This window comes from Poecilia reticulata, linkage group LG10, assembly GCF_000633615.1.
Source record: "Poecilia reticulata strain Guanapo linkage group LG10, Guppy_female_1.0+MT, whole genome shotgun sequence".
Classification (NCBI taxonomy): domain Eukaryota; kingdom Metazoa; phylum Chordata; class Actinopteri; order Cyprinodontiformes; family Poeciliidae; genus Poecilia; species Poecilia reticulata.
Genome location: NC_024340.1, coordinates 15,159,772 through 15,187,224, shown reverse-complemented (window position 1 = coordinate 15,187,224; position 27,453 = coordinate 15,159,772). Strand labels below are relative to the sequence as shown.

The 27,453-nt window shown below is 38.7% G+C and overlaps 1 protein-coding gene across 7 annotated transcripts in view; it reads right to left on the bottom strand.

The window, feature by feature from the left end:
• Positions 1–27,226, bottom strand: part of atp11c (ATPase phospholipid transporting 11C (ATP11C blood group)) — a 50,008-nt gene extending 22,782 nt beyond the window's left edge. For 6 of the 7 annotated variants that reach the window (XR_534685.2, XM_008420741.2, XM_008420744.2 and 3 more), the window contains exons 1-3: positions 26,645–27,226; positions 4,611–4,730; positions 2,189–2,278 (exon numbers count right to left, since the gene is read on the bottom strand). Coding sequence is in view for 6 of the 7 variants with exons in the window: in XM_008420741.2 (XP_008418963.1) it covers positions 2,189–2,278; positions 4,611–4,730; positions 26,645–26,671 (237 nt within the window). In the remaining variant the exon portion in view is untranslated. Of the gene's footprint in view, positions 1–2,188; positions 2,279–4,610; positions 4,731–13,983; positions 14,087–26,644 lie in introns of those variants that run through there. The other variant, XM_008420743.2, reaches the window with a different exon arrangement.
• Positions 27,227–27,453: the final 227 nt, after the last annotated feature.

The window sequence follows — 27,453 nt, the reverse complement described above, 5'->3', positions numbered from 1 at the left end:
CATTCACATATGCATTCAAACTGCACCAGCGTTCACTTCAACCAAACTGAGACCGAGGCTTTTAGGTGAACCAGAGTTTGATTACACTTTCACACCTCCCCAAACAATCCGGAATTTCTAGGCAAATAAACTAAATTTGAATTTAAGTGGACGAAACAGGGCTAGTTTGAATGCACCCTAAGAAAACTAAAACCTACCCAAGTCTTTCAGGTTCACTGATTTTCCCAAACAGTCCTCAGTCGTCACAAATATTCCGCACATCATGTTTCCTGCACAAAAAACACTTTCAGTTCTCCCACCACCTTTCTCCAATGCACCAAATGCAATGCCAGAAAATATATAAATAAATAAAGTAAAACTCTGCAGTATGAGTGAACTGTGTACTCCTGCTGATATGCGGGTGTGATTTCAGAGCAGCAGAGCACAGCAGCACTTCATCTGATGCAGGAAATGTGTCAGGGTGAGCAACAGACAGCAGGTCTCCGGGGTCCCCATTTCTGTGCCGTGGGTCTTGATGTCCTCCTACCCCGGCAGCCCCCGTTCCCTCCCGCTCTCCCGTTCTCATTTTCAGTTTCTGTCTCTCACAGTGCTCTATTCCTGTTCGACTGAACTCTCAGGCAAAGACATTCAGGGGCTATTTATAGAAGAGTGGTGCTTTTTTATCAGCCTGTGTCTATTTGTGTCACTGTGAAGTACAGAGGGCTCCCTGGCTGCTGACGTCAGCAGTGCAGCGCTGCAGAGACACGGGGGGCTATGTGGGATACAGACTGAGAAAGAACGACGGCAACCCTGACAGTAAAAAGGGGAGACAAAGGGTTGATGGAATGGAGTCGGAGGTTGGATGGCGTTAGCATTAGGGTATTTGCATATAGTCTCTCTCAAGGGATGAGAGACGGTTTATTTCTGTCAGAAAAAAAATTCAAGCACGACTCAGCGGCACGACGTGTGTACCTGTTCCTCGCTGTCTAAAATCCCGGTGAAACGGAACCGAGTGCTCACCATAAGGAGCTTCCTGCAAAGGAAGTGCCGATCATGCTCCAGCATCAGTAAACACCGTTAACAATCCGGGGACACCCACTGACTCATGTTTCCAGGGGAAAAAAAGCAGAAATTTTCCTCTACTAATACTCTACACCAGAAATCTGCATCATGTGGCAACATGCAACCGAAGAAAACATTTATGTTGGCTTACACACACTGAACATTGTGCGCCCTTAACACCTGGTTTTTTTCCCACTAATTCACCTGGAAAAAAAACACCTGCTTAGGATAAAATTGAAGCAAACTGACAAGCTGAAAAGCATAAATCCCGAGAAGGTGTTAAAGATGATCAAAGGGTTGGGAGAAACTTTAATTATTTGGCCCAATTTAAGATAGTGAGAGATGTCATAAACAGAATGGTGATCTGCCTCTTTTGGCTGCAGAACTGGACTGAAAGGAGCTGTCAGTTTCAGCTCATTTAGTCAGTATGACACCTTAGAAAGAAGATCCAGGCCCATGAGCAAGCCCAAACTAGAATCTGTCTACTTTAGAGACCGCTCAGGTTCCTTTTAAAAGGAGAGCAGACAGTTCCCACTTTAAGGGATCAGAAAAGACACTACAGCTAACAGAGGAACAAAAGCAGATGCGCTCTCAAAGCCCTTCTTCACTTTTGATACCACACAAGAGGAGAAAAGTAACGTCTGTGCAAATAGATCCTTAGGTTAAGAGCTATTCAGAAACTGGACAGAAGTTGTAGCACAATACGACCTGCAGATAAGTGGATATTTTTATAGGTAGTAAACACTTAATGTAATCAGTCACAGATCTCTATTTTCACTTTTAATTTGGCTCTCATATTAATATTTACTCAGTGTATTTACTTCTTTACACATATTTTTCTTAAAACGCAAGACGTCAAAAATATCCAAGGTTATACATGTGTAGTAATACGTGCTGAATAGAAACACGTGTGCTTCTGAACCATTACAGAAGTACAAATTTCACACATACTGTAAAAGTAGGTGTTGTTAGCACACATAGCTGAAACAACCTGATATTGCTTCACACCACTTCCTTGTGCAAATATACATTCTGCACCACAGCTACTGTGTAACAAGATTCACTGTGTCCTTAAAGACACGGACCCACCCAGACATGCACCATCAGGCCTTTTCATTGGTTTAGCTTACTGAAAGCTCGAACTCACCTGTACCAGGAAGATGATAAGGAAGTAAAAATTGGCAATTCTTCGAAATTGTTCAAACAGGTTCTTTGGTAGAAAGTTCCAGACTGTATACTGCAAAAGAAAAATATAAATACAAGTCAGATATGTTGCTTATTTTTTTTTGTTTTTATTTTATATACCTAACGTTTCAGCAGGATATTTGAACAAACTTAATTTGGTAAAAGAAAAACCAGAAAGGAAAACAACATTGTGTGCTTATAAACCTTCTTGAAAATAGGTCATCAAGAAAATAGGACTCCTAAATGATATTCAGTTTTTAAGTAAGAAACATTGATATACAGATGTCTATTATTTTTATTCATCTCTGGAAAAGAAAGAAAAGAAGATTTAACTGCAGGAAGAAACAACATTTAAAATCTATTTGGACTGAAGAAGGTTTGCCACATTCTTCACTTTCAGCTGTGTTGGTGTTTTAAGGATCTCTTGCTTGTAAAGCCTCTTCATATTAACACACAGCTTCTCATTCAGATCAAACCTACTTCTCAGGCAGTTCTGGATGAAGTTTATGTTGTGTTGAGTCCTCATCGTGCTGCAGGGTTAACTTTTTCTTAAGCTTTATTTATTTATTTGTTTATTTATTTTACATATCTCATAATTTCATCAGTTACATGGTAAAACTCATGGTGGTTTTTATGGTAGTGAGCCATTACATTCCAGGCTCTGTGCTTCGGGTCTGTATGAGGTTCTGTGGGGATTGCTATATTTTGCCTTAGTTTGATGATGGAATGTAATGCATGTTTGTTTTTTAGCTAGCTTGTCGTTTTATTTACCTGCTAATCATGTAAAGCACTTTAAATTGTCTAATTGCTGAAAATGTGTTATACCGATACAATTACCCTGCCTACATTTGGCTGATGTCAAACATGCCTTCTGTTCTAATGTCCAAATAATTAAATTTTAGACTAATGTGTCCAAAGAACATTACTCTTCTGTTCTAATTTGTGTCTGCCATCCATAGGCAAGTTGGCAGAGGTTTTGAACGCCCTCCACCTACACAGTTTAATGGATCATCTCCAATTCTTTGGGTAGAATATTGAATTGAATAATTCAATTCAGTCACTATTTTTGTTCTTAGTTGCTGGCCAAACATCACTGGTTTAGTTTGCTGATTTATGTATTTTATTTGGGAACTCTTCGATGTGGAGTGAATCACAGCACCAAGTTGTTTTTGCTCTTGTTTAAGTGACCATGACCACTGACAATACTGGCCATAAAGAAACACATTTTATCTGCTTGACTTTCTGTGAACTAGTCTCAACAAGAAGTAACTGATCTGCAAAACAATGCAACACAAATGCTAACACATGCCGGCAAATACATTTACAACACACTTGCACAGAAACAGCACGGAGGCACTGATTATATAGGAAAAAGTCTGCTTGGGGAGTGTTGAAATGCAGTGGCAGCAGAATGGCCCATCTCATTTTGCTAGAGAGAAAAGAGAGTAAAAGTAATGAGAAAAAAGGGGGGGTGGCAGCAGTGGGTGGGGGCTGAGTGTGGTGGTGCAGAAGAAGCAAAAGCAAGAGAGGAAACACGTTTTGGTCATTGCAGACTGCAAAACCAAAAAGATGATGGGGTGCAGAGGAAGCGCCGAGCATAAACACTACAGTCGGAGTAATTAAAGGCTGTTTATCTTGACATGCCGGCAGGAGCCAATTGATTGGCCCCTGTACACTGAAACCGTCTGCACCACCATAAATCCCATGACTGTCTCTCTCACGCAGACTTCTCCACCTCCCCGTCCCTGATGATGCCACAGAGCCAGTCTGAGCTTGCTGTTGATACAGGACAGGTAGAATGGGGGGGAGTCTAAGCATGTGGGAAAAACAACAAATTTCCCATGCTTCCAGTTCATTATGAGCAACCACGTATTTCACTGCCCGTCAGTGCTCCCTCGACAGACAAATGATCACCCTGGGTTGGGAGCAAAGACAAGCGTGAGAACAGGAAGATGGAGGAGGAACAAAGACACAAGAATGCTTGAGAGTCCTCATTTTGCATTCAGGGAGTTAAACAAGTGAAGAAAATGCCTCAAGGCAGGTAAAGCACAATTCAGTCAAGCACAGGAGAAAAAAAATTTCTGTTTGGTTTTTATATTCTGTTGGTATTTCTGGTCTTGAAGTGGTGACAAATGTCTTCAGCAACTTGAACCAGCCATTATAATTCATCACGTAGCATGTAAAAAAAAGAGTCAGTTGTGGTGGAAAACCAGTGCATTACAATCTAAACGTACTACCTCCTAATGTGACTTTGAGCTGACGGTATTCTTTGCATCATAAAGGATCTTTGGCGCATTCAAACTAGAGCTCTTTTCACAAAGGATCGGCTCTTGTAAGGTGAATGCTAATGCTAGTTCCGAGCAGGGCCAACGTGTGTTTCTTACCTTAGAGGACACAATCCTGTTATCGCAAAACTTGGGCGGGATATAAGCCTCATTGGGGGGACAGGACTTATGGCCAACGTAGATCGTCCTGCTGTGAACTCGTCCCTCATCACCACCAAACTAGAGGTGAAAGAAAGGGGTAGAAGGGAGGAAGGGAAGCAAAACAGAAGACATATTTATAATTTATAAGTTTAGGTACTGAAAAAGCAATGTGAATAACAAAGTTCAACTTGTTTGAAAAAAGTTACAGAATTAAGAAGTGCTTAGCTTATTTGGAAAGCACTCTATTGGAAATCAGTTGGGCATAAGCCAGGGGAGTATGACAAAGGACAGTGGGCCAAAAACACAATCTGTATGGGTGCTTAATTTATTTTCTCCCAACTGGTGACTTATCAATGCAAAGAGATATTAAACTGAAGAAGCCAGGCAAAACAATACTGCTTAGATTTATGAGTAGAGTTTCTTTTTCATGACGCAGCACATTTTATTATATTTCCATGATGCATGGTTACACTAACCTATCAACCTTTTAAAAAGTCCTTCAGGAGCTCCAGACGAGCCGTGCTCTCCACAGAAATAATTCACTGTTTTGATTGTTTTCCACAAAATAAGATACAGAAACCCGGTCTGTGAAGACACATCATTCTTTCAATCCCAGTTCTACACATGGACGCCTTCAACCATGCGTCAAAGTAGACTGTTAATTTAAAAAGAAAAATCTCACATCTTTCGATAAAATATTTTTGCGCGAGGATAAGGTAGTTTTTCAGCCATATCAAAATAGATGTATTTTGCAAACCTGCAATGGAAACACTTTGCCAGTAGTAAGAGCTGGACCAGTATCCAGCTTTTACTACTGGCAAAAACGACAAAGAAGACGACAATGATGAATGCTAGCTTCATGGCTGAATTATGAATATATCTCATGTAACTGTTTTTTTTTAAATAGCAGCATCAGATGTAATGACTTATTATAGGAACAAGTTTATTCATGTGTAACTTTAATTTCGTTTCTTATTTAATGGAAACACAGTAATTGCTAAATTAGTGGGAGCTTTTCAACATTAGTAGAATTTAGACAAAGATTTGCACACATTTGTGATGTAAACACATCTTCTCTTACAGATAACACAATGAGGAGGATGTGTGACTTTGCTTGTACTTAAAAACACACAGCAACCAACATAAACTCAGTCACATCTTGCCAAGTACAGGAGAAATCCATAAAACAGATGTCATGCATAGCGCTTATTTCAGTGCAATATATTATTCATCACGCCCTTTTGCAATATGCCTCCATGTTTTGCAAGCACACAGTTCTAGGTTGAAAACAAAGACAAAGTGAGCTTGAAAGAGGGCTTTATGTTTTCGTGTTTATCACATAACTTTGATCTAATGGTAGCCTGTGGTGACCTTCCAAGATTTTGGTGTATTATGCAAGTCTCAAAACAAAAACAAGTTACATAAGCAGCCTCAAAAGAACATGAAAATTGTAATAAATCAAAGGAATCAATTCTTCCTCGTTAAGAAGTTATGCTCAGTTAGATTATTAACTGCAAGAGAAAAGATCTGGTTAGTTTCTAGCCCACAATGATCTAGCCATTAAATGAGCAATTCTAGGGGGAAAAAAAAGACAATTTACTGCAACTGCAGAGGAAATGATGAATCTGCATCCTAATTCACAACCGGAAGCAGAGGATCAAGAGTTGGGTATGCATTTATCATTATTACACCATTTAACACAGAGAGGCAGCAGAATTAAACAAGTTTAGGAGCAAGGATGGAAATGTGATAAAGGTAAATGTGAAACAATATTTGAATAATGGACACTTCAGGTCATTAACTGCATTTGATTTTTAGAAGTCAGCAACAACCTGAGTTTCCTCCTCAGGTGACAGGTGAGCTGAACTAGGTGTTTATTTACATACATGAACATGAAATGTGATTACAACCAACACAGGTGGCATCTAGCTTTTTATTGTCAAGGTCAGGGCTTAATCCATACTTGGGTAACATAATTGTGCTTGGCAAATAATAAATATTATCTTTGTTTAGTCAGATTTTCCTTTCTAATCACTAAAACATAAAATTGATGAATGAAGTGTGCTTTGGGATTTTTAACAGAGATAGTAGTGGGAATAACAAGAACGGTCACATTTATGCATTAAAACTTATGTCCAACGCTGCAAAAATGTTTTGTTAAACAAAGAATGCAACAAAGTACATCCTGTTGGTTGGTGGATTTTTAGACAAAATGTCAATTTTAGGCAATTTTAGGATTTAATGTCTGATGAAGATCTCAAGTTGATCAGCATCTCTACACACGCCATAGTTTGGAGAGTCATAAATTTCTTCCATAGCTAGGAATTGTTGTACCCATAACTAATCTATTGCTATCCTCTAAACATAGAGCACAGAGGAAAAAATATGAAATATGTATCTCCATATTAGTAGCTAACATAAGTAAACTAAATATCTGTGTCCATGTAGTCAGAATTAAGCTTTGTTAAGAGCAACAGAACGTATAAATTTAATAATATATGGGGGGGGAGAATGCCTGGTTGTAAATGTAACAAATTTATGCTTATTTTATATTTTCTAACCTTTTTTTTTATGCAACTACGATAGCAGAAACAAATAGAGTTCCTTCAAGTATTTTGGTACATATGCCCCCTAAAAAGGGGGCATATGTACTTCTCCCTTTCCTAAAAAGAAAATACTCAAATTGTTTGCCTTTAATTTAATGCCTTTATATCTTGACCTCATAGCTTTAAGAAAGCCTCACAATCAGTCAGTGGATAAAAGACAATCTCTTAATTAAAACAACATTTCTATAAACTGTTTTTATAGTTTGATTTCACAAATTATAAAAGAAAAGTGGTTTAAAAACAGTCTGTATTTTTTGTTTATGAGCATAATTCTCAAGTGAAATGTAATCTGCTTAAACTGGGATCTACATAGTAACTCACTGAGAAGTTGAAATAAAAACATTAATGGAGTGCACTTTCAGAAGACTTGTCATGTTTAGAATAAAAACCAGAGATGAAAGAATAAATTTAAATGGTAATTACTCAAACACATCCACTGTTGTGAAGGACTGAATCACTTTCAGCAGGATTAGCTTATTCATGCTGCAAACAATGTCCTTCTGTTCTACTCTGACAGTCAAAACATTATCCAAGTAGCTGCCATTCACATTTCTTAAATAACGTTAAATCACTTCAAGCACAAGATGTACTGTACAGCAACTTTTGTGTTGCTGAATTATCATTATTATTCTACTGGCAGGGGATCTGCAGCATGTGGGGTGAGAGGACAGATTACCATGAACATCTGATCCTGGACAAACGCCAGGGAAGGTGCGAATGGCGGCCACCTGGACCGCAGGCTGCACAAAGGCTGTTTCTGACAAGAGGTTACATTAAAAAAACATCCTCAAACACTTGGAAGAATAATTTATGCCCAGTAATGACACTGCCAATATGACCTCCACTAAAACAGTGACTTAATTTTAATTATGAGCAAAACAACATCAAATAAATCCAAATTTGTAATGCTGATTTTGAGACAATTCCCCCTTTTTCTTCTGATCAGGCTGGAGAAGAGAGCCAACATGGTTACATAATGCAGCCATGTTCACACCTCAGTATGGATGTCAAGATTAACATCCAACTAAGTATACCGACGCTCCTTCAGCAGGACCGGATGGACCTGGCTGCCAGAAAAGAGGGGAGGAAAGGAGAAGTGTGAGGAAAAAACGGAAGTGTAACAAGATCTGACGACTCATGCATAACCAGCCTTGCTATGCAAAACGGCAACCAGACCAGCTATATGGCTCACAGCTGATCCACTGATCAACTGGATTCAGATTTTATAAACTTTTGAATTACTAGGGGTTAATAAGGACGCACAGATAAGATGTATTTGGGCCGAGAGCCATAACTAATATTAATAATACTTTTATGGTCGATAACTGACATTTACCAATAGTCTTCCTAACCTTTCCACATCATTTCGACACACCCCCAATCCTGCAGTGCATATCAAAACACAAACCACAACAAGAGGGAAATAAGTATTAGCTGTTATTATCAGCCCTGTTTAACTTATAGGACCAAAATAGGGTGTAAAACATCGGCTTTTACCAATATATAGCGTGTATCTCTACTTTTAGAGTGTTTTCACAGCTGATAGTCTGGTAGACTGGGTTTGATTGGGGACCAGAGTTGTAACATTTGCAACATTTTCAGGTGGTGCAGTTCACTTTCTCACTACATTATGTCAAAAGAACCAAAGCTTTGAAAAGTCTGCCCCCCCCCCCCCTTGCCTGTGATGGCGCTGCACCAACAACCAGTGAAGGAAACAGTGAAGACTTCTGAAGAAGACACTCAGAGCAACTTCCTTCTTCACAAAATGTAAACAAAAATGGAGTGGAGTCAGAGTTGAGTGGCTGTAGGATTTCTCTCCTATCTTTAGCTAAAGACAGTAAACCTTTTGTCCCGCTGGGGCTAAACAAGCATTTGTGTTTTGGTTACATTTACCCAGAATCCCTTGCATTATAGTTCACTTCCTGCTTTTGGAGCAGTTTAAAGTTGACCTGCATTCATATAGGCATTCGAAACACACCAGAGTTCACTTCAACTGAACCAAGATCTAGGTTTATTGGTGGACCTGAGTTTCTCCAGTCCGCATCAAAGTTTGATGCAGATCACCCTACAGGAAATAGACTTTCTAGGCAAACACACTAGAGTTCAATAAGAGCTGACCAAACAGTGAATGCACCCATAAGTTAATATAACTAATCATAAAAGACCAGAGAAGCATTCATCATTCAGAGGGATATGAGCTAAACTCTAATTAAAAGTTAAATCTCCAAGCTTAATCCTCAAGTCAGAGCATAGGTGAAGGAATCTCGACTGCACTGCAGGCTTACAGGTCAGGAAGTAAAATTGGTAATTGGCTGGCCTTTACAAGTTTCAATTAGTCCCCAACACCTGACACTAAAGACCGAATAGTGCAAAAGCCATGCTAATGTGCTCTTGTTCTGAACTTAAGAGTCTATCTAGTAGAGTGACCGTATTTAAGTGGATTGGGTCAGCTCTAGAGATGTACAGCAACCTGCAGATACCCCCATCTCCGTTCTCCTTTAAAAAAAAAAAGTTTGGGTAGCAACCAACTGATGCTGAAAGTAGAAGAAAATGAGGTAGTACTTGTTGCAGTAGGCTGTTAGCGTTATGAGAAGAACCTTTGAACAGACATGTATTCAGTGGTGCATTAACTGTGAAATATAATGAAGGTCAGATGACAGGCCACACTTCATTTTTAAGCAAATACGTGAGTCCAATACACATATGAACACGAGCAAGCTGAGAGACCAACATGTAATGCTAATGTAAGGAAAAAAGCTGCACTACTTTCTTCATATTTGCTTCATCGTCAAAGGTCAAAGCCACTCGAAGCCAATGACATTAGCAAGTAAGAAAAAGAGTCAGCTGTCAGTATGTCAATATCAGACTGTAGATTCATTCTTAATGAAACAGCATCAGCATAGATCAATAAAGCAAGCATGAGCCAGAAAAATGGTGCATTAGAGAATTGACTGAGGTTGAAACTTTACATTGAGTTATGCTCTAAATTGAATTATGAACACATTGTGAAATGAGCAGGGAGCAAAGGGAAGAAGGAAAGATGCTCCACAGAGAGCTGGGAGAATGCAAAGCTGCACTGAGCTACTGCCAAACTCCTGGTGATGACTCTGGTCTGATGACACTGCGTCCTGTCGCACCATCTCCCTGTTCAGTGAGTATCCTCCTCTTTTCCCCTCACAATACCCATTCATCAGTTACCAACCAATAACCGAGGGGAAAATGTCAAAGCTTTCAATGTTTAATTATCCATAACATGTGTAGCTTTGATTAGGATTAATTAAACTCATTAACACATTTTCAGCTGACCTGCTCATGCATCCCAAAAAAAAGAATTACTGATGACAGATTACAGCAATTTATTGGGGAAACTTGATTTATGTTAAGATTTATATTATATTACGCCGTCAACAAAAAGCAAATGGTCCTAATAAACATAACATACCATAGATGAACTGCCACTGGTCACTTTTATCTCTGCATACATATCCAAATTAAATCCTAATCCATTCAATTCAATTTATTTCCTCACCATGTCACTACACAATTTACTGGCACATTTTGCACACCTTGTACATGATAAAGTTATAAAGAGCAAAATAATTTCATCATTTCAGAAATTTTATGACTGGAATAAAGTTCAATATGCAAACTTTGAACATTTCCTTCCTAAAAATGTTGTGTAATAAAAGTGAAATCATATTGTTGAATGCTAACAGAGGCTTCCTCATTTCCCTGTTTGGTAAAGAGTTGTCTAAGTAAAAAAGGAAAATGAGCATCACTACTTAATATTAGTTTTAGATACCACAAACTATTTGCTGGCCTTGGTGAAAATAAAATCTGCCAAAAACAAAAGTATATTAAACCAATAAATAACTCTCAGTCCCTTTAGTCTCAACCTACAATGTCTTGAATGTTCATATATAACTCCCTGAAGCTGAGAGTCTTTTGATTCAATCTAGAGTTACTTTAGGAGAACTATAAATTTGGTATCCGAGTCCTAAATGCTCCCTTGGGAAAGTTTAAGCACTCCTCTGCAATCGTAACAGACAAACCAACACAAGCGCAAAACGCCACATCTAACTGCCTTCTTCATAGTCGTCATGTAAAGATGTACACATTCTGATAATTACGGTTTTCAATTTGGCAGAAAACATTTTATTATGCGTTTTATAATTTGCATGTTTAATGTTTTGCTGAATGTCAAGATTTACATAGATTTGGCTCCTACAGTTTACATGTTCAGGCTTAAAGTTGACACAAGGATGTGCAGATGGAAAACAAGGTTAGCAGCAACAAGTGTGACAATGGTACATCATCATTTAATCTGACACTTAGAGATTTGAGGCCAACCAAAAATTGATTTTCGCAGCATTTTCTAACAAAAGTGCTGAATCAAATTGAAAATTGTAAGCCCAGAAGAATAGAATAGACCCAATTTTGCTCTCATCAGTCTTCTTTTGTGGTTTTGCAGCCGTGTGTTAAGAAAAAAAAAAAAAAAAAAAACAGGCTTCAACAAAGTACAGGACCTGTGCCATTAAGCGTCAAAGAAAACCACTCAGGAAAAAAACTACTTCAACACATTAAATTAGGAGGGAGCAGTGCAACGAACAGTCTGCACGGGTAAACCCTCTTTATTCCCTGCACATGTACTTACAACACTGCAATGAGATGAGTCATTAGGTCATGTTGCCATAGGAGCTTAGAATCTATGCCATGCAATTTTATGCAAATATGAACCAAGTTGATAACAGATAAAAGGTGACGGTGTGAGAGTAAATGACCGAGATCTTTTATGGGATGCAAAATCTGCTCCAGCTGCCTCTCATCGATTCCATCAGGTTTTTTATGACGATGCTTTCAGTTCGAGTGGATTTCTAACAGCCCAACTTCATCGGCTATTAAATGTGGAATGAGACAGTAATTTTATAATCTCGCTGCACAGGAGGGACGTTTCACAAGGCAACGCCGATCTTTGATGCTGGATATAAAATGTAGGTATATGTTTAATGGCGAGAAAAAAGAAAAAAACAAGTGGGATCAAATGTCCCAAAAATGTAGTTTTCATTCACAGAGGGAATTGAGCATTGTTTGGAGTCAGAGTAGTAATGAATATTGTAGTCTTCCTTTGTTTCTCCCTAACATGATCACTTCTTATTAACTATAGCTGGGTCATATGATAATATAACGAGGGATTAGAGTGTGCTGACAAAATGCATAATGAAATTTTATGTAAGGTAGATTCTGCTTTGTGCCATTTCCACGCTCTGGTGAAGATGCATCACTTCTATTTCCCTCCTTTCACTGGAACTTCATAACCGTTTACGTGAAAAGTAGGTCGATGACAAACATTAAGACACAGAGGTTTTAAAATTTACAGATTCAAAGCTACAAAGGTTTTCCATTATGCCGTTCCTACAATGAAAAGTAATTAAATTGAGATGAGTTTTCTTCAGGTGCAGAGTGGCCCCTCCCACACCTATTGCTGCAAACTGCAAGTCAACTGGCAGGAAGGTGGCTTTAACACATTTCATTTGCTTTCAAGATATACTTTGTATAATTGTTATGTCACACAAAACATAGGTAGTCAAAACAAACTAATAACTTCAAACATCCCTGATTTGAGAAAACTAGCTGCCAGGGCAGACAGCCCAATTACTTAACCCCTAAAATATTTTCATTTTCAAAAAAGTATGCAATGTAGAACCTGTGATAAAAAAAATATGTAATGTTACGTAAAAAGCACCATGACAAAAAGGTGCAATATTTTGTGCAAAAGAACTTAAGATTCCAATTATATTAAGCAGCTGTTGTTCCATAATTTACCTGCCTTTAAGACTAAATTAATTAATAAATGTCATAGTTTAAGAACTAAGCACAAATGTAACTAACAACGTTACGTTATTTTAGCAGTTTTCTGAGTAGTATTTGGTTAACAGCAGTTGGATGACGCTATGGATTTGGTCTACATACTGTGTTTTTTTTTTTAAAGGTTTTATTGGCTTTAGTGGCCTTTGTTTGAAAGTTAGTTGACAGGAAAGTTGGTAATGAGAGATGGGGAAAGACATGCAGCAAAGGTTGCCAGGCCGGGAATCGAACCTGCAACAGCCACGTTGAGGACTTAGGCCTCCATACATGGGTTGTGCTTAACCCCTGCGCCACCACAGCATTTTATTTAACTGGATGTTTTTCACATTTTAAAATTCAAAATACAGTTTTTTCAGTTTTGTTAGTTGGTGATACGGTAAAAAAGAAGGTTTTTCAAAGTTCAACTGTCAATTTTTCATTTTTTCCTAAATTTGATGCACTTTTGTCGCACCCAATCATAAGTTTATTTACTGAAATAACTTGATTTAAATTGTACCTTAGCAGGAACAGATGAAATCTATTGTCTGGAGACAATCAAGAGTGAAAAAAGGAACTGCTAACAGGAAGCAGGCATGAACAATAGCTACATTATCCACCTGTAAATCAATCGAACGGTTTTTAAGGCAGCCCTCTTCCTATATTCATTAATTAGACATTTGGAAAGAGGCACAAAACTTTTTTAAAGTATTTAGCAACTAAACAAGTCCCATAATGCAAGAGATCTTCACATAATACACAGTGACAGATGGCGCCGCTTAAAGAACAAATACCATAAATATCACTTAATGGTTTTACAAAAAGGATCAACATCAATAAAACACCAAATATGAGATTTATAGTGATACTATAACAATGTTTACCTTCATTCTGGATTCACCAACACCTGGTCTGTGTATAAAAGCCACATATCAAAGCCAGCAATCCCTGCCGTCTGCTGTCTGCACACAGTGATGAATAACCTCACAGAGGAGCGACGGTCCAGCTTGAACTGAGGGCTGATCCTAAGGAGCTGTTGTGAATAGGCAAAGGCTCATTGTTCTTCTAGCATCCCTACAGCGGCACAAAACACAAAGTGTACAGTACCATGGGCTGGTACTGGCCTACATTAGAGTATGTCCCTCGACAACGTGGAGGAGGGGAACTCATCCACACTTCACACTGCAACTTGCTTTGCTCAATCATTTGGCTGCCTCAAAATGCCACAGACAGATATTTCGTAAATGATTTCTGCAACACCTAGAGTTAAAAAGAAGTTTTGAAAAGTCAAATGACTACCACATGGTACTACCAACGGCAACAAGTGGGAAAGATGCACAACTGACTTTAAACTACAGTTGAAGCCAGAAGTTTACATACACTGAAAAAAAACAACATGCCATTTTTCTCATTGAATTAGATCAGTTACAATTAACAAAATGAAAAGTGATACAAACTTTGCCCAAATTGCCACATTTCCTTCAACAATAAAAGACATTCAGCTCATTTCCTCTCCAAGCTATAAGTTGCTTCAAGTTTTAAACTAACATGGCAAACACATCCAAAACAAAAAAAACACAACCCACTTTAGCCAACATGGTAAACACAAAAGCGTTGTTGGGAGGTACTTTCCCTCAGACATACAGGAACTACTGACGGATGCCACATCTTATCTGTGCCAATGCTAATAGCTAACGCTACGACACTGATGTTTGAGACCATAAAAAGGTCAGCAAAGCTCCTGCACCTGCAACAGTGAAGTAATAAACCTTCCAGAAAAAGTAATATGCCATAATATGTTTAAATATATATGAATAGTTATGAATCCTGCAACGTTCCTTTCTACTGCAGTACAAATTATTGCAGGAAAATGTTAATCAGCTGACAGCTCAGTTGGCTACCAAATAGTGAATCAACTACACAAACCAGTGCAACCTACCTTGCTGCTCTAGTTAATCTCTAAAAAAAATATGCTTTCAATGTTTAATGTCCATGTTTGTTTCAAAGCTCAATTCATTTATAAAATAAAATAACTGAACTTCCATAATATCCATCGAGAGGGAGAAGGTTATTGCTGTTACTAAAGTGCTAATTACAGCTGAAAGAAACTTTGATCACACTGGCATCTCAATAAAAAGACTCTAAATTGAAAGAAAGGTATTTGAGGTTTTGAAATGGCAACATTTTAAAATATTAATTTACCTTCACAGCAGTAACCGATCCATACTTATACATGCTTCAAACTTTATTCACATGCAAGTTCAGAGACTTGTTATTCCAAAAAGTCCTACATAGATAGCTTTCACAGGTTATTTTCTAGAACCCCTGAACATGTTGTTTTAAGGTCATAAAAAATTAGACAATTTTAAGCTGCAGCCTAGTAACACTTATCTATAATTAAAGAGAGTTTAAAGCGGTGTCGTCTTAAATGGAGTATGGCATTTCCAGGCAAGTGCACACGGTTTCTTCCCTCCATTTGTGTGTGTGGCACAAACTCTGGCACTTAGACAAAGGTGCTTGATCTGGCCGCTGTTTTCATGTGGAGCCTGGGTTGAAACTTAACTAAACTGCACACTACAATAGCTTTCTCCTCCCACCGGTGGCTGGCATGGAGCCATGCAATACCAACGAGAAAGCAATTACAGTACATCCCACTGCTGACATGCTTTAAAAATCTCCATCTCAGCTACATCCCTACTGATGACATTATCTTTAATAACGGGCTGTGCTACACTAGCTGTAATTGCTATTCAATTAATTATCCTTGGACACCACTTTGGAGGGCAAAAAGACTAATGACAAAAATCAATGTGGCTTTTTTTCCTTTCACTACTAACAGCACATGGTTGATTGTGGTTTTCTCAACAGGCATTTCCTCCAAAAGAAGCGTGACAGTAAAAACAGAAAATTTCTCGCTGTGACCAAGCTACACTACAGGCTTGGCTGGGACCATATTGTGCAACATACACCGGGTAATTTTTTTAAAAGAAATACTACTCATTAAATCTCACAGTGTTCCCCATTCTTAAACCCAGACGATGTCTTCATTAGATTGTTTCATTACTAGATTGACAAAACGTCACAGATGTTGACAGCTCTACCCCGTTTCAACATCCTGAGACAGAAAGCGAAATAGCTGCACACAGTCCAAACACACACAGCTCAAAATTCTCTTCACATCTCACTGCGAACACTCCCGACTAACGCTGAGGCTGGAGTCGGCAAAAGGGAATCTCTGGACGACTTTTTATACATATATGGATGATTTGGAGGACTTCTAAGTGCTACTAGTCTGAAGAAAATGTAGAGATTGAGAAAAGGGTGGAGCAATGTGAGGGGAATTCAAAATAAATGAAGTTATCTGAATTATTTAGAGGTACAAACTGAGAATTCAATCTGGCTTCTGGTTGGAAGTAGAAACTGCCACAAAAAGCTATCTTTGGTGACTTAACCAGAACCGCCCCACTCCTATGTTATCCACACCTGAAAAAGTCTGTCCATTAGGCAGAAAAAGTGACAGACGAGGTGCAAAAAGGCAAGGGTACTGTACCCCTCCGGTTTTCCTCTTGCTTTTAAGTGAGTCACGCAGGGCTCTGCAGTCTCCTCCACCATATTTCATCCGGTTTTTTCTTCGCACCGCCTTCCTCACCACACTAAATATATTTATTATCCCACTGCGTGTTGCAGATGAGCTCCTTTGGCTGAATTTCCATTATTGGACAGAGTGCAAGAGGCCAGACGGAGAACGCAGAGGAGAGAAAGAAATCACAGTAAGCAATTCTGTTCGCCAGCAGCAGGTTCACGGCTGCAAGAATGATGGCGGCAAAACTGTGCACGGCTCTGATCAATACACATTTTTCCTGATCAAACAGGCCGGATGAATCAAGTACCTCTACTTTCCAGGCATGGTTTGTGGCCCCACAAATAAACTATCATGTGCTCAACCACAGGGACAAATAAGCAGTTTCTTTTTTTTTTTTAATCAAAACTGAGTTATGACAATTTTGACATTTTAACTATTACATAACTTTCAGCAAAACCAAGATATCAAAATCATGACAGTCCTGAGAAAAGGCCTTTTCCCCTTTACAGATTGTCACAATTCATTGGTTCAAGTTATAACAGAGTAGGCAAGTAAATACAAAATTTGGGTTTCAAGTTTTCATATTCATTAATTAAAAATAAATTTCCTTAGAATAAAGAGCAGCCCCACCAACCTGGCCTTGAGTGTTTTGCACAACAGCTGCCATCAACCGTTTGAGTCTTTCATATCACCGAAGATACATTTTAGCCCACTTTTATTTGTAAACTTGCTTCATTTTAGCCACAAAATTTAACCAGTTTTACCTTCTTCTTTTTCAAAGCCACCTGTGGAGTTGCTCAAGATTAAGGTAAGGAACTGATTATCTAAAATTTTCTTCCAAGATTTTCTGGTAGAGACCAGGACTCAAGATTCCAGGCCCAGAGCATCATACTGCCACCACCAGGTTTGTCTAATGCTTGATGTTTTTTTCTGAAATGTGGGTAAAGTTTTACAATAGAAGTGATATAGATCTTCCAAAAAGTTCTTCTCGTCTATCCAAAGGAATGTTAATATGGTCTTTATTTTATTTTTTTTTATTGTTTGGTGAAACAGAAATACAATTTTCTGCTGTCTAGGTCTTCATACTGATTAATGAACACAAAGTAAGTGGGGTCTGCGACTTCTTAGAGTAATGTTAAGAGTAAAAAAGAGCAAGAAAGTCACATTTCTCCATGTCTGGAAAATGGCACTCACTGTGGTGTGCTGGAGTCCCAAAGCCTTAAAAATGGCTTTGTAATCTTTTCCAGGTGATAGATCTCAGTTAGAGCTTTTCCACCAGAGCAGTTCAAGTGCTTAACCAGAGTTTATTGTTTAACAACCCGAGAACCCACTTGGAGTCGCGTCATTGCGTCATAAACACCTCATCCAGTAAAAGTTTGTACCAAATCAAAATAACAGACGTATACAAACGATAAGATAAAAACTGTATTGTTCATAAAATGGAAATTTGGTTTAGATCATTTGTCAGATGCCTCCCATAAAAACAGCACATATAAAACATCATAAACATTAATAATAAAAAAACTATCAAATAATAATGTCGTATAATGAATAGGTTTGTTATATTATTTTTGCAGTAATAGTAATGTGTTAAAATAAAGCAATCAGATCATGTTTTACGTTCGTTTAGTGAAAATATACTGTGAAATGGTGGCAACAGGAAACTCTCCTGCGTAGTCAATGGAATGGAGCCTGCAGTCTTTTATTAAACACAATCATCACCGGCTTATTTGAATTTGGTTGTTTACATAAAAACTGATCACTCTGAGAAAGTTTGTTCACATGTGCAGCTCACAGCGCGGCGCCACTCAGCAGGCCAGATGGTAAGAAATGAAAATAGTATACCCCTACTGCTTTTCTGGCAAGTGAGGTCACAAGAAAGTAGCTAAGATTTGTTCAAAAAAAAAAAAAAACTTCTTTTTGGATGCGATACATGTGAACGATCTTGCAGCTTGCTGGGGTTTTCTAACCAATACAGGAGAAAGATGATGATGATGATGATGAGAAACTGAACTCTGTTTGAGAGGAGAAGGATACGCTGCAGGGAGACAGTGAGGGCTGAGAGAACTTTAGTGCAAGCAAAGTGGCAAGCTTTGCTGTCATACTGCAACTACAACATTAAGCAGGTAACGTCGTGACTGTTATGTTTATTGTAGTATATCTAAACTGCAAAAAACAGTACGTCAGCAAACATGCACGTGTGTGGAGTTACTCTCCAAATGTAATTGTGTGCAAGTGTGTATATCAGGCCTGAGGTGTCGTCCTTCCTGACCTGAAACACAGCTTGAGACAACAGAAGCTTTAAAATACAGGCAATTCTTCACACCTTTCCCGCATACCAGCACCTTGTGGTAAATAAGGGCCTCAGGCAAGCAGAGGCCATAAATATAGCTTCAAGATGATGATGGAAAACTTAACAAGACAAGAAGAGGCGGACCTAAAACAGAAATAAAACTAGAATAAAAACTGTCATGATTCTGTCACAAACTCCTGAGCATGCATTACAATCGAAGTACAAACCATTCTTGAAACAAATCGTCTCTTTTCAAACAGATCTACCTTTTTATACCCATAGTGGCATAAAGTAACATAATTATCAGAATAAACAAAGTTCATCAATTGCAAATGTATGATGTGACCAAGACATGGCAGAATGCATCAAAATGTGGACTTGGATGATTCTGACTAACAAACTTAATTATCTTAATGTTCATTTATGACCTGATCGTGAGGAAAACTAAGAAGAGCTAAGTGTGGTACCCAGGCATGCACAGAAAAACCACTCAGATAAGATGTGTAAACCAAACCACAACCTTCAAATTGCTACACTATTACATGTCTGAACCCGGACATGCAAAACAGTGAACTTCACACCTTCATCATAAGTAATAAAAATGTTCTTCACAAAAATAACAAAAGTAATTCTTCCCAAAAAAAACAGTGTTAACAAAATTGCCGTTTCTCTTCATAATTTTTTCTTTCCTTTCCTAATTAATACAACAGCGGTGTAAATTTCAAACGGCCGGAGAGGAATTTGTTCTGTCTGAAAGCCTCAAATTGTGCGCTTGCGAACATTATTTTATGCTTTACTTTTCATAAGCAAACACCGCTTTTCATTTCTTCAATTTAGAGTTGCAGGTGCTGCATGTCTCATTGATTTTAGACACACAAGTTATCTTACAAGTTATGACTGTGGGTAGTTGGAGTTTTTCACACTTTCCCAGTGGGAAATGCGACTTCAGATGGCGTTCCAGTTGATTTTTCTGACTGGAACGCAGCACATGTCTTCTCCTCTTGTGTGTCCTAAGTAGCCTCATTTCCAGCATATCCACACAGATCTTTTTATTTCTTTGTGACAAATAACATAGACCAAAAGTTGGGCAATGTCTGATCCGAGCAGCAGCAGTCAAATGTTCTTTCACCACCATCACGTCGCTGAATGATGTTTTTATGTGGCCCTAAAATCCATGTGATCTGCAGAGGAGGCTCATATCCACTGCTGTGCGGTGAAAGAATGCGTGTGTTGGGTGGATCTCTTGTACTGGGCTCTTAGCTTGTTTATTTTTAAGTTTCTTCAAAGAACTTGTGTTTGGTTTCGTAGTGATGTTTAAAATTCCCGTTTTTGATCAGCTCCACAGCTTCACAGCGTATGAACCCAAACTGGTGAGTTTGGCTTCTCTGACCAACTATAAACACTATAGATACCATAATGAGTGGTTTATCGCCACAGTTTTACAATAAAACACAAGGTGACAAAGCTAATCTCCCTCTGCTCTAAAGCCAGTTTTACAATTGAACTGGGAAGAGTTTAGGAGTCATATAAGGACAATTTCTGTGGGGAATTTTTCTGCATTTCCTGTTGTTCTCACATGAGCTTTATAACAGCAGTTTTACTGCAAAGATAAAAAAGCTTGCAGGTCAAGAATAACAGAGTGTTTCTGCCTATAGCACACAAGAGGAAGGACATGATGCACGAACTACTGTACAGTGCAAAAGTAAACAATTGGTGGAAACAGCAGCTAAGATTTGTTGTATTGGTTAAAACTATAGTTTATTATAAGGTAAGTGAGCAGATTAGTTTTACAACAATTAGACACAAGTTAGGGGCATGTGCTTCAAAATGTGTATATTTATCCAATCCCTTTATTTTCTATTAAATACGAAACTGTCTCCAACATGTAACTTGTAGCACATTTTCTTGTTGAGGCCGTTTCTTACAGCTAAATGCATGTATTGGTAGTAATACTTCCCAACCAACAACAGTACTTAAAATAATCTGGAGGGCAAATGTTAAGAAGCAACATGATGATCCAATTTACTCCTGAACACAGAATTAGGCAAGAATCCGTATTCCAGACTCTACAAATAACTATTAGGTGGATTTTTTTTATAGCACATTGTTCTTTTTTTAAATTGAAAAGAAACATCAATTGTGTTTATGTCTGAGAATTTCCTACCATTGTGCACAAGATGAAGGCACCTGGAGAGAGTTTCTCTTCTTCTCCAAAAAAGCCAAACTTCAGCACTAAGGCTACAATATGGTCTTATTCACTAAAAGTTGAAATATAAAGTAGAAACTTGATGCGTAATTTCACTGAGCTAGTGAGTAGGAGGAGATTTAATAGTTACCATGGTGCAAAAAGAAATTTCTATTTTTTTTATGCGAATGTTCTACAATCCTATGACTGAAGGCAGGGGCTCCCACAAAGAATACTATCACATTTCCACCAGGCTCCACCTCTCGCAGATCACACTGCTGCCTTCAAGGCCTTGAACGAACATCAAAGGAAGCTGTGGTTTTTTTTGCATTCCTGTCAAGAGCATTACAACCGCTGGAGCCTCCCTTCCTCTCAAGGAGCCCTGCACCACACATTCCCTCAGCCATGTTTCATGAAAAGCGTCAAGCAGGACACAAAAAGCTTCCTCTGTTTCATTCGGTTTGAGCAGTCACTCTCGATCTTTCTGCCTCTTCGTGAAGCTTGCGCACCTCCCGTGGGCAAGGGGAGGGTGCTGTGAATCAAGACGAAGAGAGCCAGAGTCTGAGATAACGGCACGGTGCGCATCAGTGACAGTGTTGCTGGCTGCTCTGCACAAAATATTATTTACAGCTCGCACTGAGGAGAAATTACAGGAGCAATCCTCTTCAGAAGCCGGAAAATCAGCTGACCTGGCAACACTTAGAGTGGGGCTAGGAGGAGGGTCAGGCACTATAATTATTATATTGCCTCTCCTTCTTCACTGTCAGTATCTATACTGCTCACACAGCGTGCTGAGGATTCAGCCCACCGGTGACAACAAGTAACTGGTGCATTAGTGAATGATAAAGTGGCAGTAAATGGGCTTTAGCGTTCATAAACCCTGCAGATAGTTACCCACTTTCAGGAAGCATTCTAATGATTACCACAGGAGATAGAAACGGCTTTATGTTAATTAAATCTTTGTGTACATGATATTGTTGGCTTAAACAGAAAAAAGTAATTAGGCGCCTATAATAAACCATTAGACGCAAACATAAAGTCATAATGGCAAAAGCGTCTTTTTCCACTAAACCACTATCAGCTTTTAAAGCAGAGTTATAATGTATTTTAAGTGGAAGTCTAGTTTAAATGGCATTGCAGTTGTTTTTAGAACTGCCACTTACTCTATGATCTGTATGTCATTATTATCAAGTCCAAATATGAAATATAAAATATGAGGGTCCTTAAATGTCAATAAACTACAGCAGAGAAAAATCTGCAAGACGTCAAAGGAATGTAGAAATAATGTTAAAAACACAATGTTTTGTTTGAGTCTCCCAGCTGTTGATGATTGGTTCAATTACAGACATCTCATAAGTTTAAGGTTTTTACTTAAGTCTCTGTAGCCTAAAATGGAGTGGATGGTTTTGCTATTGCATGTTGTTTGTTTTAGGAATAGTTATGATGAAAAAGAAAAAAAAAACTCTGGTTGGAATGTGCAGTTGATCAACTTTGTATTCTAATTTTGATTTGACTCCAAATGATCACAAACCCTTAAAAAAATAAAATAAAAAAATAAAAAATAAAATAAAAAAACTGTTATTCAAATTTTATGTTTGTCAGCGTGTAGAAAACACAGATGAAGAAAGTCACTGTAAAACTAGAATATTGTGATTTTCTTTTAAATAATTGGATGTAATCTTACAAACAAGCTTTCCAAACAAATAAAATTGTTTATCCATATAGTGTCTAAGACATTAGTCTATAAAGTGTTTTCCAGATTGTAAAATATTTTAATTTACCAAAAAGTGAAAACTAAACAAAACCCCAAATACATGCAAAATCTGTAAACTGTATTTAAAAAAGAGGTATACTTTCTTTTTATTATGAGTGTGCATATACACCTACACCGATTATGATGAAAGAAACGTATAAATAGTGGGTGAGAAGCTCTGCAGAGCACCAAAAAACCTGTGCTGCCATCTAGACACAGACAAGGAGTTTCTAAAACAAAATCCAAAACACAACATGTGAGAGTGCAATCATGTCTCCACAGGTTTCTACATGCGGTCATGTGACATTTGAATTCACCACTTTTTCACGAAGTGAGCTTCCAGCCTCATGCAAAGCTGTCAGACACTGACAACCCCCTGATAACCCTCCACTCTCCCCACTTGGTTCTGTGGAAATCATGCTAGGTGTGGCAGCCTTTTGCAAATCAGGTCATTTACATCACTGTGCAGCAAACTACACCCATAACAAATCCCCCTTTTCTGTCCTTAGCCTACTTTGCAAATAAATATATGAAGTTATTATTTTTTAGCAAAAAAATGTAACATTTGGAAGGATATTATATGTTAAGGTCTGGGTGAATGGACACTCGTATGCTCTAATAACAAATATTAAGACTTAGGCAGAGTGATGCAGGAAACATGATCATGGAAAAAAGGACAAAGAAAAATATGGGTTCATATGTACTGATAACAATATTGTAATATTGAACAATATCACAGGTCAATGTTTTCTTAAAATCTTGCAGCCTAAACATAAATACCCAGATATGGTCCTCTCAATTTCCAACACAAACTTTTTATTAAAACTAATGAAAACCAATTTATATCAAAGTTTAACCTTCACTCTTTAAAATGGGGGAGATTCCACCTTACATGTTTCACTTTGGGGGGACTGATGTTCTTTGGGAGCGGGTTTGTCTGCAGGTCGTATATTGTCTAATACACGGTATTAATTTGTTGTCTCCTTCTACCTTCCTGTTTGTCATTTTAGGTGCTCTCTCCTGTCTCTTTGCCCGTTTTGTTTTCTCTGCTTCATCTCTCTGACTTCATAGCACATGGGTTTAAGGAAAATTATATTTGTTTGCATGAAAACTATTGAGGAACAAATAGTACTACAGTTTTACTTTAGTTGAAGACATTTATTTATGTTCCTTCTTTCTCTACTTTTTCTGTAATCATCTGTGTCTCAGCTGTGTCTCCTCTCCATAGAAACTTTGTCGGAAAAAAAATATTTTAACAAAGTAGGCAAATTGTTCACAACACATGTGACACATAAGTTAAAGTATTCACATTGCTATAATTTGTTGCCTTTTTCATCAACTCTTGTGGTTGCTTTTATCTGTTCTCACTCCCATGCTTCATTTCTTTCCAAAAAATAATTGTTTTTGAATTAATTAGCCAGATGCTTCATCGTTTCTATGGAGGACTGATCCTGCCAAAATTGGCAATAAAACTAGGAATAAGTAAATGGCTTGATAATGCATTTAAAGTAGCAAGTATTGCATCCAAAAAATACAAACTTTCCCAACTTAGAAGCTGACTTTGAATTTCCACCCATCAAGTTTCATTTCCCAGCTCTTCCCCCCTTTATGACTTTACCTGCTACAAAGAAAGAGGTCAGAAGGAAAAACAAGAGAAAAAAGAAAACAAAAACTATAAATTAATAAATAAACGGACAGAGAAAGTAGGAGGGGAAAAAACTCACGGTGGAAAGACAACAGGTGGAAATAAATCAATATATAAATGAAAATAAGTGACAGTAAATTAAAAATACAGACTATTGAATACAGGACCTTAGCTCTGGTAAGAAACTTCTGACATCTGTAGCCTATCAGTTGTACCCTGTCACCTGGATGTAGGGCTGAAACGATTCCTCGAGTGATTCAAGTACCTCGATTATTAAAATTCCTCGAGGAAAATTGACCTGCCTCGAAGCTTCGTTAATTTATGTTTTATCATTTAGCGCACCGTGTTTCAGCCGGAACATTATTTGCGTTGAGCGGAGCTCTGACTTCCGCCTCTGAGTTGTTGACGGAAGCTACGTGTTAGCGGCATAACGTCCAATCTTCAAGTTCGGCCCGCGGGGATTTTACTGATTGGTGATAATTCCGGGTTTTCATCGTTTTTTTGTGGGACCAATAAACATCCTTAAAAAGACCGGCGCGATGCCGGGAGTTCGGCAGCCTTTCTGCTCCGGAGCTGCTGGTTGAACGGCGGGAAGAAGCTGAGGAGGATTTATACAGGTGAGTGGAGAGACTGAACACGGCGGGCGGCTGAGGGTTGATGCTTACAGGGTAAGTGCAGCTTTACGGACGAACCGCACAATAAACTTATATCATCCCGGTCTGAACAAACGGGAGGCGGAACATGGCTGGTAGATGAGTTTCTGAACGGAGGAGCCGTAAATATCCCGTGTTGCTCCCCCGGTCTACAAAAAAGTAACTGGTAGGGAAGCTCAAATGTGGAAAAAATAGACTAATGTTGATATCCGATAGTAACACTGGTGTTATGGAAGATTTACCAATATTTTATTTCATAATTGTTTTTATCCGATTACTCGATTAATCGTAAGAAAAATCTATAGATTACTCGATTACTAAAATAATCGTTTACAACAGCCCTAGTCTGGATGTGTGTGTGTGTGTGTGTGTGTGTGTGTGTGTGTGTGTGTGTGTGTGTGTGTGTGTGTGTGTGTGTTATATCCTGAAGAAATGACACTATAAAAATCACCCCCAAACTATAAAGGAGTGTTTGGCTTCACAATCCTCTCAAGCTGCCATTTTTCTTGTTACTTATTCACCTGTTTTGCTACACTTTTTCCTTCCATTAAACTTTTCTTTTATGCTTTTAGATGCAGCACTTTGTGATCACCCATTTTATTGAGCAATGAGCTGTTGTGGCTTATATTCTTGTGGATTGACTGTCATCTGAATCACTGTCAAGTCAGGCGTTTTCTTTGTGATTCCGTTGACAATAACATTTCTGGAACGTTAAAAATCTAACCAACCTAGAGTTAAATTTACCAGAAATACATATCCTTCTGGTAGTAAAGACTTCATTTGATACAAGTTTCACATTTTTTAATTTAATTACTGAAATAAATTAACTTGTTTAAGTTGGTTGTAGATGCACATTTTTAGGTGAAGAAGCTGCTGAGAGCAAAATAAATTAAAGCGCTATCTCGCGTCACCTGCTACCAGCATTAAATGGTCCTTTACTTTAGTATGTGCAGTGTTTCATGGAAAGCCTCCGAGGAGAACTAAAATCGCTGAAATGAAATTAAATCTAAGTTCTTGATAGAGAAACTTTTCAGAGCTGGGACCCCAGCCCGATGAGCCCCTTCAGGAGGTCAAAACGAAACTAAAGCACATGGCGCCGGAGTGAAATGTCCACTAGTGACCTGAGTGGACGGACTTCACTTTACACCCGCATAGTTGTGTAGTAAAATCCCTGGTAGATAAAAGGACAATTGCATAAAAGCTGCCTGGTTACCCAGTGAGAGCTGGGAAGTGCCTGCAACAGTGTTTTGTTGTAAAAGCAAACAGGACGTGTTGTGCCATTCTGGCGCGTTTTAACGACCGTAAACACAACCTCTACAGCTGGAAGTCCAGTCTTAGCTTCCTGTCGTTCCACATTTTATCCATGGAGTTCAGGACAGCTGTGAGTCATAAGCTAATGATGTGTGCGTAATAATGATGCCAATCACACATACCAAGCGGTTCAGTCTCCTCCGAAGCATCCTCTTGTTTCGTCCTCCTGTCCGCACCGATGAACTCCTCTGATTCAACAGACGCCTCCTGCCTGGGCTCCGCTTCAGCTCCTCCGGGGAATAACTTTACATGTATATATGTTAGTTACTGCGCTAGCTCCTTGGCTATCTACTCTCTACTCTAACGTTAGTTCTAGCTATATGGAAGGCTGGAGCGATGCTACATGGTTTCCATTTTGTTTGGTTTCGGTATCTTCGCACCATTCGCATTCTCTCCGCCGCGTTGAATGTTTTCCGCGTTGCGGTGTTACTAGTCGCGCTCTCCGCGGCTCAGGGCTGAAACAGTCGCTGACATTTCGCTCCGTGCCCTGTTGCTGCTTTGACTCCGACAAATCATTTGTCGCTCCCGGGTTGGCCTCGCTGCTGACCGAAAAGCTGCCCGCCGATGCGGTGTTGCAACAACTAACTTATCGTGTCAGTCCCTGAGCGCAGGTCTTCCTCTCCTCCTGTCAAACAATTTTCACTCAGCAGCAACCCACGGACGTTCCCTCGTTTGCAAGCTCCACCCGGCGAAGGTGCGGTGACTAAAGCTCGCACTGCATTCTGGGTGATGTAGTCCCCACTCAGGATTTCCACACGTTCTTAAGAAGCTACTTTTGGCTCCTGTGGCAAATAAGAAATGTACGGAAGAGGATTAGGGCCACTGGGGAAAAAAATTTAAAAAGTTCTGACTTTAATCTCAGAATTCTGAGATTAAAGTCAGAATTCTGAGATTAAAGTCAGAATTCTGAGTTTAAAGTCAGAATTCTGAG